We start from the raw sequence: 15611 nt of genomic DNA on the forward strand, positions 1-15611 counted from the left end.
TCTCAATCGTGATATTTGTCAAGGACAAAAGGAGGAATTCCAGGATGTTGCAGCCCATAAACCAGCAACAACTTTACATGTGTTGAAGACCAAGTAGTGTTATCACTAGACTATTTATTGAGAGACCCAGGTTCAAATCCTGCCCTGGCAAATATTGAAATTTGAATTCAATAAAAAAAATTAAAGATTAATAATCTAATGATGATCATGAAACCATTGCTGATTATTGGAAAAACCTATCTGGCTCCTTCAGGGATGGAAATCTGCCCTCCTTACCCGATCTGGTCTAGATGTGACTCCAGAACAAAAGCAATAGGTTGACTCTCAACTGCCATCTGGGAAAATTAGGAATGGGCTATAACTGCAGGCCTGGCCAGTGACATCCATGTCCCATGCATGAATTTTTTTTTTAGAAAGTGCATGCATAACAATTACTGATACCTTTCCAGGCGGGCGATGCAATGCGTCAGATCACCCTGAAAGCCTTTGATAATGCTTCATTTGACAGTGTATGGATAGATTGACGAAATGTGGAAATGTATAAGGTACTTGCTAAATGAGAAGAATGAGCAGTTATTCATTGTGGATGCGTTCTGAGCCTGTACTGCTGCAACTCCAACAGCCAGCACTAAAATTGGAATGCAACTTTTTTAGAATTCTAAATCAAATGAGCTGATGAGAGGAAGTTGCAGTCTGCTTTCAAGTGGGAGACAGGGATTTCCACAGAGCCAAAGCTAAAATTTGCAAGTGTCTAAATTATACTGTGAATTCAACCAAGATGCATGCAAGTGTTGCATTAGAAGAAAAAAAAGTGCAGGATTTAGAATTAATGTTGGTGACTTTTGATCTGGAAGTAGCAGAGTAAGGAACATTTTTGAGATTTCTTTCAAGTATGTATGGATTCTATACTTGATTTTGAAACATGGTTCAAAATCGAGTTGAGAGTTATACCAATTACAATTTTATTGAATAATGAGAAATATTGGTCCGTGTGATGTGACTCCAGCCTAACAGCAAGAAGGAAGTTAAGAAAGAAGCCATCCAACTATCAAACACAAAGGAGCTAAAGGATAAAGGTGATCAGCGTGCACATTTGGTGTCTGAATCTATATAATACTCTTATCAGGGAATACCTGAAGTAATGAGACACGTAAAATTTTAGTGTGAGACAGTCCATTGAGCTAATGTGTTGGAGGAGCAACTGTTTTTCCTTCTAAAAGGAGGCAAATTTACTCCATAAGGATTTATAACAGCTGGATTGCATGATGTAAACCTTACACTGCTGCCTGTCGGAGGTGTGTTCTTGTGGATGAGACATTGAAAAAGCAGAAGCAAAGTTTTGTTTAATAAATGTAAAGAATTTAAAATACTACTCTGGCTCTGACAGTTTTGCCCATCTTCTGACTTCCCCAACTATCGTTGTGAAAACAGTTTTTGGTTTGTTATTTGCAACCGTGCGGTGAACAGATTGACTGACTGCCTGCAGTGTTTGCCTGCAAAACATTGTTTGCTCTTTTCATACCACATTTATTAACTTTGAAATACTTGAATGCAAATTTTTCTTTGACATTGTAAGTGGTAGTAAAGGTAATTTGGATCTGTTGCATAAAGTTCAACTGTGTCTGCAGGGAAAGGGAGCATTTATGTAACTGGGAAGTTCAAGACTAATGTCAGCAAGCACTTCCTGTGCGGTGAACAGTGCCATTGGTAGTCTTCACGTGGAAAAGAAAGGTCAAAGACCAAGTCACTGCGAAATCAAATGGGTGAATTCCAGTGGAGGGTGTGAGTTGACTCATTTACCAAGGTTCAGTTTATGAGTGTACATAACCTGTGCAAGTGCCTTGTGTTTAACTACTACTTAGTATTCATTTTTTTAAACAAACAATGATAACAACATTCAGGGCTGGTTAGGTAATGGTTCTTGTATATACTGCACTTGTCCACAATACTGTCTCATATAAGTGAGTTTTGAGAAGATTAGCTGAGGTTGAGGTTCTGGATGTAAGTTTGCTCACTGAGGTGGAAGGTTCATTTTCAGGTGTTTCATCAGCATACTAGGAAACATCAGTGAGCCTCCAGTCAAGCGCTGGTGTCGTGTCCCACTTGCTATTTGTGTTTTGGTTTCCTTGGTTGGTGATGTCATTTCCTGTGCTTTTTCTTAGCGGGTGTTAGATGGAGTCCAAGTCGACATGTTTGTTCATAGAATTCTGGTTGAAATGGCATTTCCCATGGCTGATCCACCTAGCCTGCAAATTCCTAGACATGACAGGCAATTTAGCATGGCTAATAAACCTAACGTGCACATCTTTGGCTATGGGAGGAAACCAGAGCACCTGGTAGAAACCCAAGCAGACATGGGACGAACGTGCAAACTCCACACACAGTTGCCAGGGGCTGGAATTGAACCCTGGTTCCTGGTGCTTTAAGGCAACAGTGCTAACGACTGATCTATTGTCTGTCCCTGGAGAAATCCGATGCAACAGCACTACAATTGGTCAAAGGTAACTGTAAAGACATGAGCTGACCAGAGCTGATCGCAAGGGGAGCGGGGTGAATTTTACTAGTAGTGAAGACAGTGGAGGATAAATGGCATTTTCTAGGGGTAATTTGAGAGGCACAATAGAAATTCATCCTAAGTAAGAAATTGCATGCTGAAGGGAGGATGAGGCAACCATGGCTAATGAGGGAGATCAGAGATAGCATACAAGCAAAAGAAAAAGCATATGATGTGATTATTGGGAAAGCAAAGGATTTGGAAGACTTTAAATACCAGAGGATGAGTAAAATGGCTAATGTAACACCCCTATTTAAGAAGGGAAGCAGTCTGAAGGCAAGAAATTATCGGCAAGTTAACCTGATCTTGATCATTGCCAAGATTTTCCAAGTCAGTTATTAAGAATGAGGTTGCGGAATATTTGAAAGTGCATGGTAAGGTAGGGCTGAGCTAGCTGCATCAAGGGGACATCATATCTGACAAACCTGTTCAAATTCTTTGAGAAGGTAATGTGAATGTCAGACAAAGAGCCAGCAGACATTATGTATTTGGATTTCTAGAAGCAACCACAGGAGGTTGCTAAATAAGATGAGCCCATGGTGTTGGGAGCAAGATACATGGATAGAGGATTGGCTGACTGGCAGAAAGCAGAGTAGGAGTATAGGGGTCTCATCCAGGATGGTAATCGGTGACTTGTGATCTGGTCAAAAGAACTGAGGATATTTTTGCTAAGTTTGCTGATGACCCAAAGATAAGTGGAAGGACAGCTAGTGCTGAGGAAGCAACAGGCTACAGATAGACTTGGCAGTCTGCGAGAGTGGGCAAAGAAGTAGCAGATGGAATACAGTGTGGGAAGGTGAGAGATTATGCACTTCGGTAGGAAGAATGGAGACTTGGACTATTTTCTAAACTGGGAAAGGCGTTGGGAATCTGAAGCACAGGGGGACTTGGAAGTTCTGGTTTGGGATTCTATTAAATTTAACATACGGATTCAGTTGGCCATGTGGAAGGCAAATGCAATGTTAACATTCATTTCAAAAGAGCTATATTGCAAGAACAGAGGTGTATTGTTGAGGCTGTACAATGTTCTGTTCAGACCACATTTGGAATGTTGAGCGCACTCTTGGGCCCTGTTTCTAAGGAAGAAGGTTGGAGGGGGTTCAGAGGAACTTTACAAGAATTATCCTGGGGCTGATGGGTTTGTCATGTGAGGAATGGTTGAGGACTCTTGAGTCTGTGCTTGATGGAATGTAGACTGATGAGGGAGGATCTGATTAAAACTTGGAGGATACTGAGAGGCCTGGACAGAGTGAATGTGGAGAAGGTGATTCCACTATTAGGAGAGACCAAAACCTTTAGGGAATATCCTCCGTGAAAGGGTGACCCTTTAGAACTAAGATGAGGAGAAATTTCTTCAGCCAGAGAGTGGTTAATCTGTGGAAGTAATTACCACAGTGGGCTGTGGAGGCCAAGTAATTGAGTGTATTTAGGACGGAGAAGTTCTTGATTGGTAAGGGGTTTTGAGGATGACTGACAGAAGGCACGAGAATGGGGTTGAGCAACCTATTGGCCATGATCAAATAGTGGAACAGACTCTGAACAGAATGACCTAATTCTGCACCTATAGCTTGTGTGGACTAAAACAGGACTTGTTACTTATTCTTCCTCTCCTTTTTCATATCATTTTGTACTCTCTTTATTTTCCCTGGCATTTTGCTGTACCTTCTAGTACACATCCTTCTCAATCAAATTATTTTTAGTACGTTTATCTCTCGCTCTGTGTTTCTGTTGCATGCCATTGCTTTGATAAAGGAGAATGCCCTGATTTGGAACACTATGCATGTTAATGTTGCACTCCTTGACTTTTTGAGAATCTATTTCTTGGCAATGGAAAGTTACAATAAGGCCTTGTATTTTTAAGAAAAAATTTCTAAGTCCATCAAGCTCATTTTTGAAAGCACACTGCTCCTTCCTGCCAAATTCCCCCTTGTTGGTAGAGACTGAAGGTAGTTTGTGATACAATTGTCTGCTACAGTTATAGAGTCACAGAGATGTACAGCATGGAAACAGATCCTTCGGTTCAACTCGTCCATGCTGACCAGATATCCTAACTCAATCTGGTCCTATTTGCCAGCACCCAACCCGTATCCCTCCAAACCCTTCCTATTCATATAGGAATAAACATTATCTATTTACCCTATCCATGTTCCTCCATGATTTTATAAACCTCTATAATGGCTCTGACACTCCAGAGAAAACAGCCCCGGCCTGTACAACTTCTCCCTGCGGTGCAAATCCTCCAACCCTGGCAACATCCTTGTAAATCTTTTCTGAACCCTTTCAAGTTTCACAACATCTTTCCGATAGGAAGGATACAGGAATTACACACAATATTCCAAAAGTGGCCTAACCAAGGTCCTGTACAGTCGCAACATGACCTCCCAACTCCTGTACTCAATGCTCTGACCAATAAAAGAAAGCACACCAAACACTGATTTCACTATCCTATCTAACTGCAACTCCACTTTCAAGGCGCTATGAATCTGCACTCAAAGGTCTTTTTGTCCCTAGGACCTTATCATTAAGTGCATAAGTCTTGCTCTCATTTGCCTTTCCAAAATGCAACACCTCACATTTACCTAAATTAAACTCCATCTGCCACTCCTCAGCCCATTGGCCCATCTGATCAAGATTCCGTGGTAATCTGCGGTAACCTCCTTCGGTGTCCATTACGCCTCCAATTTTGGGGTCATCTCCAAAATTAGTTACTATACCTCCTATGTTCACATCCAGATCATTTCATATATATGACGAAAAGTAGTGGACCCAGCACTGATCCTTGTGGCAATCCGTGGGTCACAGGCCTCCAATCTGAAAAACAACCCTCCATCACCACCCTCTGTCTTCTAAGTTCTGTATCCAAATGGCTAGTTGTTTCTGTATTCCATGAGATCTAACCAGTCTTGCATGGGAAGCCTTGTCGCACACCTTACTGAAGTCCATGTAGATCGCATCTACCGCTCTGCTCTAATCAATCCTTTTTTTTTACTTTTTCAAGAAACTCAGTCAAGTTGTTGAGACGTAATTTCCCATACACAAAGCCATGTTGACTGTTGCCAACCAGTCCTTGTTTTTCCAAATACATTGTAAATCCTGTCCCTCCAGATTCCCCCCAACAACTTGCCCATCACGGACATCAGGCTCACTGGTCTATAGTTCCCTAGCTTGTCCTTCGCACCTTTCTTAAAAATTGTACCACGTTAGCCAACCTCCAGTCTTCTGACACCTCACTTGAGTATCGATGATACAAATATCTCAGTAAGAGGCCCAGCAATAACTAGCTTCCAACAGAGTTCCAGGGTACACCTGATCAGGTCTTGGGGATTTATCCACCTTCATGCGTTTCAAGACATCCAGCACTTCCTCCCTGTCATATGGACATTTTTCAAGATGTCACCATCTATTTCCCCACATGCTATATCTTCCATATCCTTTTCCACAGTAAATGCTAATGCAAGATACTCCTTTCGTATCTCCCCCATCTTCTGCAACTCCACACAAAAGTTGATGTGGATGTTGCTGATCTTTGAGGGGGCCTATTCTGTCCCTAGTTACCCTTTTTTGTCCTTAATTTGTTTGTAAAAACCCTTTGGATTCTCCTCAGCCCTATTTGCCAAAGCTATCGCATGTCCCCTTTTTGCCTTCCTGATTTCCCTCTTTAAGTATACTCCTGCTTTTATACTCTTCTAAGGATTCACTTGATCTATCCTGTCCATACCTCCTCCTCTTTTTCTTCACCAAACCCTCCATTTCTCTAGTCATTCAGCATTCCCTACACCCACCAGACTGTCATTTCACTCTAACAGGAATATACTGTCTCTGGATTCTCAATCTCATTTTTGAAGGCTTCCCATTTTCCAGCCTTCCCTTTTACCTGCAAACATCTGCACCCAATCAACCTTTGAAAGTTCTTACCTAACACCATCAAAATTAACCTTCCTCCAATTTAGAGTTTCAATTGTTAGATCTGGTCTGTATTTTCTCATCACTATTTTAAAACTAAGAATTTTGGTCGCTGGCCCCAAAGTGCTCTCCCACTGACATCTCCAGTCACTGGCCCTGCCTTATTTCCCAAGAGTAGGTTAAGTTTTGCACCTTCTCTTGTAGGTACATCCACATACTGAATCAAATTTTTCTTTTACACACTTAACAAATTCCTCTCCGTCTAAACCCTTAATGCTTATGGCAGTCCCAGTCTAGGTTTGGAAAGTAAAATCCACTACCATAACCACCCCATTATTACAGATAACTGAGATCTCCTTACAAATGTGTTTCTCAATTTCTCGCTGACTATTAGGTGGTTGATGATAATACAATTACAGTAAGGTGATCATCCATTTTTCTTTTTTCAGTTCCACCCAAATAACTTCCCTGGATATATTTCCAGTAATATCCTCAAGTACAGTTGTAGAGCTATCCCTTATCAAAAACTACACTCCCCCTCTCTTGCCTCCCATTCTATCCTTCCTGTAGCATGTTTATCCTGCAACATTAAGCTGCCAGTCCTGTCCATCCCTGAGCCAAGTTTCTGTAATTGTTACGATATCCCAGTCCCATGTTCCTAACCATGCCCTGAGTTCATCTGCCTTCCCTGTTAGGCCTCTTGCATTGAAATAAATGTAGTTTAATTTATCAGTCCTACCTTGTTTTCTGTTTTGTCTCTGACTGCTTGACTCCCTTCTTTTCTTGACTCCCTTCTTTTCTCAACTATATCGGTCTCAGATTGATCTCTTTCCTCATATCTCCCTAGATCCAAACCCCCCCCCACCAAACTCATTTAAATCCCCCCGATCAAATCTCCCTGCCAGTATATTAGTCCCCTTCTAATTCTGGTGCAATCCATTATTTCTGTACAGGTCACTTTTACCCTCACTAGCTCATAGCACTGTGAGTAATCTAGATATTACTACTCTCAAGACCTTTTTAAATTCCTGCCTAGCTTTTTATATTCTCCCTTCAGGAACTCCTCCTTTTCCCTTCCTATGTCATTGGTTCCAATGTGTACAATGGCTTACTGCTGGTCCCTCTCCCTGTTCAGACTATTCTGCACCCCCTGAGATATCATCTTGATCCTGGCACCAGGAAGGCAACACACCATTCTGATTTTTTTGCTGCTGGCGATAGAAACGTCTGTCTGTGCCATGGACTAGTGTGTCCCCTAACACAATTGAACGCTTGGAACCCTTCATTACATTAGAACCAGTCTCAATACCAGGAACTTGGCTGCTTATGCTACATTGAGGAGAAAGTGAGGACTGGAGACGCTGGAGATCAGAGCTGAAAATGTGTTACTGGAAAAGCGCAGCAGGTCAGGCAGCATCCAAAGAGCAAGAGAATCGACATTTTGGGCATGAAGGGCTTATGCTACATTCCCCTGAGAATCCATCAACCCCGACATTTTCCAAAACAGCATGCATGTTTGAAATGGGGATAACTACAAATGACTCCTGCACTACCTGCCTACCCCTCTTGCCTTTCCTGGAGGTCACCATTTATGTGACTGTATGTGTGACTTTTCTCCCTTCCTATCACTCCCATCACACCCCTTTGCTCGTGTCAGTTCCTCATTGTTTCTAACTGTCTTTCCAACCGATCTATTCGATCTGATAGGATTCGCAACCAACAGCATTTATTGCAGATGTAATGCTCAGTGACCTGTAAACTCTCCCTAAACTCCCACATCTGACAAGAAGAGCATATCAATCTACTAAAGGCCATTTTTGTTTCTTCAAATCTACAGACCCAATAAATAGCACTCTTATTCCTCTAATAAAACACTGCACCAGGCTACCTTAATAGTTATGACTTCAGAGACATGTCTCAATAAAACATATAATTATATGAGAACCCACTCTGCTCACTATTGTAGATTTACAGCAAGGTTATACTTAAATATTCACATCTGCTTCCATGCGGTGACCGCTCCCAAACGGGTTCCTCCAAGATCAGTTATGAATGTCGCTGTTTAAGTTTTCCTAGACGCATTCCGATGTCCAGCAATGCATGAATTCAAACAGCAAAGGCAATAACCGTGCAGGTTCACTGCTGTATCACTTACCACTGTGGGTTTCTTTCTAGCCTGCACTGACCATGTGTTGCCTTTGTCTGTCCTTCTTCCTTTTAAAAGTGTCATTGTTTTGATTTTGTTTTCGAACTCAGGAGAAAAAAATGCAACAGCATATAGAGTTATAGAGATGTACAGCACGAAAACAGATCCTTCAGTCCAATTTGTCCATGTCGATCAGATATCCCAACATAATCTTGTCCCACTTGCCAGCACTCATCCCATATGCTTCCAAACCCTTCCTATTTGTATACCCATCCAGGTGCTTAAACAGTAATTGCTGCTCCTGGAATTTGAGGAAATCGCCTCCAATGCCTGAAATACCTCAAAAGGAGCAGCCTGTTACAGCCAGAAATTTTGGATTACCCAGAATCCAGTTGTTGAGTTAATCATATTCTAACCTTTTTTTCTGTTGTGCTGGTGTTCTGTATGCTTCAAGTGCTTCCCTTCGTCTTGTTGCACGTCTAAGGATTGAGGATTACTAAATTCGTCTTGCTTTAATAGCACAGAATCAAATATTTTGAAGATGTAGATTTTATTGTCTCAGGATGGGAGAATTATTTAAATTTAGGTTGGTTCCCTTTTGAAGTAGAATGCTCTTGGCATGTTGGTTGTATACTGATATGTTGCATCTCTGAATGTTGCAGTATGACCTTTTGCATGGGAAGCTCTTGATTTTGATGTTTTTAATGTGTGTGAGTTATCATAGTCTTACCAGACCATGGGGCTGCTCTCTCTTTGGAGAGAGAACTGGTGGTGCTTCAACCAGAGAGCCGCTATATCTCCGGTGAGGGGACAGGTTGAGAAGGAGACCCCTTCACGGTAACATCAGCCAGTAGGAATTGATCCACACTTTTGGCATCGCACTGCTTTGCAAATAAAATGTCCAGTCAACTAAGCTGTTTAGAATACAATATAAATGAAGCCCAAAGACCTATTTCATCACTTTGAGATAACTAAATATGTATATGCCGGTCTGATATCCAAAATCCAGGCTCTGGTAACAGTGTGTGCTGGATTTCAGATTTTCCTGATTTTGGTTTACATGCCAGATTGGATGACACCAGGCAAAGGTAACCAAGGTTAGCATTTTATTTTCAAGTTTCTGATCTGGCCTGAAATTTTGTATCTTTTGTTTCTGAGGTCAGCAATTGGAGGCAGTTAGGGATGGGCAAGAAATGTTCATCTAGTCAATGATGCCCACATGCCATGAGTAAACTCTTTTTTAAAGAAAAACAAAATCCTCCCTGTTCACTTGCAGATGTTCTCAGTAAGGCAAATTCCTATTAATTAATCCATGTTTAATATCCAGGCTTTGTAGTGAAGGTGCTAAAAGTGCTGTTCAGTGTTTACAATTATGTAAGCATGCAGATAGCCACATATATTTGAGTTTGTATTTATTCTTGTTCCATTTCCTCCATTTGTTGTGTTCTTTGTGCTGAGACAAAAAGTATCTGGCTTTTGAACAATTATTCTTCATGCTTGTGTAGTATGTTTTTAAAACTTCACAATTAGTGATGTGTGTAAAGGATGGAAGTCATTGCATCTGATGAAATATGTCATGTAAAATTCAACACTAATGTGAGTAATATTGCAGCTTCATTTCTGAAGAGGCTATATTATTGATTCTTTTCTGCACTTCCATTTCTCCATTCTATCTTGCACTGTTCAGGATTAAGGGTGGACATGAACTTCAGGAGTTTTATGGCTATTCAGCGCCAGCTGATTAATACTCAAAAACCATCTTATTTGAGAAACGGCACTCATGTTGGAACAATATCCATTCTATGATTGTCCTATCTCTTCTAGTTATATGTAGATTCCGTACAATACAGAAGAGGCATTCGACCCACAGAGTCTGCACTAACGATCCAACCCATTGAGTTCTTACCATGGCTAACCCACCAGCCTGCATATCCCTGGACAGTATGGGACAATTTTATTTTCACCATGCCAATCCACCTAACCTGCACATCTTTGGACTGTGGGAGGGAACTCGTGCTGACTCTTGGGTACTGTGGAGTTCACATTCTCAAGACTGGAATTGAATCCAGGTCCCTTGTGCTGTGAGACAGCAGTGCTAACCACTGAGCCACCTGTGTTGGAAAAGACAATTGTTTCCCATTTTGTCAGATGCCTTTACTTGAACCACAAGCTGGCACTTGAAATTGAATTTGGCAGAAAGGTATGAAGCACAAGATGCAGCCATCACCTGGCAGTTTGTTCAAGGCTGCACTTATTGTCATTGCTGTGCACAAGTACAGCATTGCAGTATCACAGCATGGCAGTTGCCAGGAACAGTGGTATTGTCCATGTAATCACACTGCAAGTTGGAATTGAACTCCTGAGTCCCTACTCTTGGGCAGGTTATAAACTTTTCTGGTCAGTCCATCTTCACCCATTGTGAAATCAGGCAGACCAGTTTCACTGATTTGTGCTCTGAACAGTAACCCCTTGAGTCTGCCTCTACATTGCATGGAGGTTGAGTTGTATTGACATGGTCCCTGCGGTAAGATTTGCATCACCTCAAAGCCTGACAGAGAGGAGAGTGTTGCCTCTCAAGCTAAAGCTGTAATTGGCTCCTGGCAAGTTGTTTGTTTGGAGATGAGAGGAGCAACTCCAATCCATAGACAAAATATGTTCACATAGGCCCTATTACTTCATAGTAGTTAAATGCTGTAAAGAAAATGCAAGCAAAGCTGCTGACTCCAAAGCACTTCTGAAGTGTTCCATTTTTCTGACATCAGTACTACTTGTGCACATGCTGGTGGTAGCCATCGTGGTGTTGGCAACACATACTTTTGTTCGATAGCACACTGCTAAAGCTTTACTTTTGTTGAATATAATTTACATTTGATCAGAATAGTGCTGATGAGATTTCTTAAATGCAGTTATAGGTTTTGCTAGTTAAGCAGAAGAGGTGTTTTCTGGTCATTGAGGTCTGTGTCACAACTAACTCTTCCAATTTTTTGCTATGCTTCAATAAGCATTATCTAATTATTCTGAGAGAGGCTGCTGAAGATACCCAAAAAAAAATCCAGTGCTCATCATTTATTAATTTGTAGTGTAGAGCTACCTTCTAGAGCGTGTCTGTCCAATTATCTCTTCACTTCCCTATTGGCATTATTGTTTTGTGTTGAAGTGGCTTAACAAGTAAGTGGAAAAAGCAATGACTAAAATGTGAGCTTCAACCCTTCAGGTTCCTCTTCAGCCCAGTAGCTGAAGTTTTGCAGTTATTGGCTCGAGTAGGAAATAAAAACACTTGACATTATTGTGCTAATAGAGTTGTAAAAAGGAATACTGGAAATGTGCTCCAAACAGTTCTATTCGTGATGTGGAGACATTTTAGTCATTTATTTGTTTGCATCTGCTTGAGAATTGAGACTTTATCTTGCAGTGGAACTAAATGGAGTAGAAATGACAACATTTTTGTATTATGTCAATGTGCAGTCTTTATTCTTTGCACACCTGTTTGAGTCTAGCAGAAATAAATGATCAGGCAGGACTCAAAACTGAATGAATGGTTGTCTTGGTGCCTGGCTGAGTTTACGGCTTCTGTTCACCTGTGGTGCCCTGATGGTATCTAGAGCAGTAGAAGTTCAATTTTCTAATTAAAAAGGATAAGAAAAATCAATCAAAACAGTGGGTTGTGAAATCTTTTAAATCGACTTTGTAAGTCATAAGAGCTGAGTTCCGCACAAATACAAAATAAGTATGAAACAGAACAAAAATAAGTGCATTTGCAGTGATAGAAATGAATTGATGGTGACAATGAGCTTCTTTAAAATAGTTATTTAAATCCTACATGTTCCTTTTAAAGCCATGAAGATGAACTTTTCTGAATAAATGGATGGCATGTTGAACCAGTAAAATGCCTTGTCACCTCTAATATTCGGTTATGAATGCATTTTGACTTCTCAGTTAGATTTGTTAGGAAATAGGTTTGAGCAATTGAGTTCAAATGCAGCTTTGTGTTGCAGCGCTGGAACTACATTGTGCCATAGTAGGAGACTAACGAATCATTTTTCTTTTATAAAAAGTAAAAAGATATGGTTGGAATGACGGCAATAGTTTGCCTAATTTACTTTCTGTAATAAAAGAACAAATATACAAAGCTCAACTGAGAGACCCAGGGAATTGAATTGTTAAATAAAAATCCTCAGGAATAGTTAATAGTCAATTACTTACCATATCTACCTTGCATTTATTGTGCCAATTATATTTATAAGACAAGCATACAAAATTTGGCCAAAATATTGGAAATTCATTTTTGATTAATTTTATGCTAATCAAATGGGGGGGCATTGGCTGTTTGTGCTTATTGTGGGAAGATGAATACATATAATCCAAAACGCACAGTCTGATAGCAACAAATGAGAGAATATTTCACTTTTTTTATCAAGATAAAAATTTGAGTGTTTCTGCTCCTAATTAAATATTAGTATACTTTCTTTGGACCCTTTAACATCTGACCAATATTTTATAGTGGCTGTAGCACATGCTGGAATTGTTGCATGCTTTTATTATTTGCATTGTGAAACATACGAGTTTTTTTTCTCCTAGGATTCCTAAGTGTTCCTTGCTAATTACATGGTCAATTAGATTCAAAGGCTGATACCAACCAAGAAAAAAATCTCAACTGATTCCCTTTCCATTTTGGCAGTTAATTCCTGAAATCTGTAAAGAACCCAAGGACCCATTCTATTTTTGTTTTATGCCTTGTGGAGTATTGTACATGTACACAACTGAGGTAACTTCCTACAGCTTAGGAGCAGAGATTCAAAATGTTCTGTCGCTCTCCGGTCAGGACTGCAAGCCAACTGTTTTCACAAAGGCTGTTACTGTCACTTTATTTTAACTCAAATGAACAGAATCAGCCCTCCACATGGAAGCCTGTTCAATTTCAATGTCTCCCTCTGAGTGGTTTTGTACAAATGATTTTGCTTTCTTTAGGCTGGAACAGGACATTAAGAAGCTGAAGGCAGACTTGCAGTCAAGCAGACAGTGTGAACAGGAACTGCGAAGTCAGATTAACTCACTGACCAGCACCGAACGTAGTATCCGTTCAGAAGTAGGACAACTCCGACAGGAGAATGAACTACTACAGAACAAGTAAGATATTTGCTATTTTGTGAAATTATTATGCATATGTTTTAAATATTTAGGATGGATGTGTCTTTTATCCAAACTAGGGAGCACTTTAAAGTAAGTGTTTGCTCTTTTAGGACCAATGAATCAAATCTTTCTTCTGTGTGTCATTTGACTTTGGAGACACTGCCTCGGACTTCAGTGGAGGCTGGGACTTTAATATTTTCAGGGCAAAGTTAGATTCTTGTTAGGCAAGGTACTTCTTAAGAAGTCATTGGTTTCAACAAGCTAATTCTCTGTCTACAGGTACTGCCAGACATTTTTTTTTCTAGCACTTTTTGTTTACATTTCAGATATTCAACATCTGCAGTTTTTAATTTTAGGTAAGAGATTCGAAGAGAGTTGGTAGGGTAGGTAGGAATGTGGAATTTGGAACACAAACAGATCAGCTGAGATCTTACTGAATGGCTGAAAGGACCTGAAGGGCCAGATGAACTACTCCCAATTCACATGTTGGACAGTATGATTTAGGAGCAGAAGTAGGCCATTTGGCCCACTTAGTCCACTCAACCATTTAATGAGATCACGGCTGGTTTAATGATCCTCGATTCAGTTTCCTGTGTTATCCCCATAACCCTTGATTCTCTTATTGATTAGAAATCTCTAGGGAAGGGATTGCTGGGCCTCTTGCTGAGATATTTGTATCATCAATAGTCACCGGTGAGGTGCTGGAAGACTGGAGATTGGCAAACTTGGTGCCACTGTTCAAGACAGGTGGTAAGGACAAGTCAGGGAACTATAGACCAGTGAGCCTGACATCGGTGGTGTGCAAGTTGTTGGAGGGAATCTGAAGGGACAGGATTTTCACGTATTTGAAAAGGCAAGGACTGATTTAAGGATAGTCAGCATAGTTTTGTATCATGTCTCACAAACTTGATTGAGATTTTTGAAGAAGTAACAGAAGTTTGAGGGCAGAGCGGTAGATGTGATCTATATGGACTTCAGTAAGGCATTCGACAAGGTTCCCCATGGGAGACTGGTTAGCAAGGTTAGATCTCACGGAATACAGGAGAACTAGCCATTCGGATACGGAACTGGCTCAAAGGTAGAAGACAAAGGATGGTGGTGGAGGGTTGTTTTTAGACAGGAAGCCTGTGACCAGTGGAGTGCCACCAGGATTGGTGCAGGATTCACTACTTATCATTTATATAAATGATTTGGATGTGAGCGTAAGAGGTACAGTTAGTAAGTTGGCTGATCACACCAAAATTGGATGTGTAGTGGACAGCGAAGAAGGTTACTTCGGATTGTAATGGGATCTTGATCAGATGGGCCAATGGGCTGAGACATGGCAGTTGGTATTTAATTAAGATAAATATGAGGTGCTGCATTTTGGGAAAGCAAATCTCAGCAGGGCTTATACACTTAATGGTAAGGTCCTAGGGAGTGTTGCTGAACAAAGAGACCTTGGAGTGCACGTTCACAGCTCCTTGAAAGTGGAGTCACAGGTAGATAGGATAGTGAAGAAGGCATTTGGTATGCTTTCCTTTATTGGTCAGAATCTTGAGTACAGGTGTTAGAAGATCATGTTGTGGCTGTACAGGAAATTGGTTAGCCAACTTTTGGAATATTGCGTGCAGTTCTGGTGTCCTTCCTATCGGCGGCATGTTGTGAAACTTAAGGGTTCAGAAAAGATTTACAAGGTCATTGGCAGGGTTGGAGGATTTGAGCTATAGGGAGAAGCTGAATAGGCTGGGGCTGTTTTCCCTGGAGTGTCGGAGGCTGAGGGGTGACCTTATAGAGGTTTACAAAATTGAGGGGCATGGACAGGATGAATAGGCAAAGTCTTTTCCCTGGGGTCAGGGAGTCCAGAACTAGAAGGCATAGATTTAGGGTGAGAGGGGA

The 15611-nt window shown here is 40.8% G+C and overlaps 1 protein-coding gene across 4 annotated transcripts in view; it reads left to right on the top strand.

Moving 5' to 3' along the window:
• Positions 1-15611, top strand: part of maco1b (macoilin 1b) — a 104820-nt gene that overhangs the window by 73615 nt on the left and 15594 nt on the right. For all 4 annotated transcript variants that reach the window (XM_060847216.1, XM_060847215.1, XM_060847217.1 and 1 more), the window contains one exon: positions 13572-13730. In XM_060847216.1, coding sequence (XP_060703199.1) covers positions 13572-13730 — 159 coding nt within the window. The remainder of the gene's footprint in view (positions 1-13571; positions 13731-15611) is intronic.

The sequence above is a fragment of the Hemiscyllium ocellatum genome, chromosome 30 (genome assembly GCF_020745735.1).
Source record: "Hemiscyllium ocellatum isolate sHemOce1 chromosome 30, sHemOce1.pat.X.cur, whole genome shotgun sequence".
NCBI classification, from domain to species: domain Eukaryota; kingdom Metazoa; phylum Chordata; class Chondrichthyes; order Orectolobiformes; family Hemiscylliidae; genus Hemiscyllium; species Hemiscyllium ocellatum.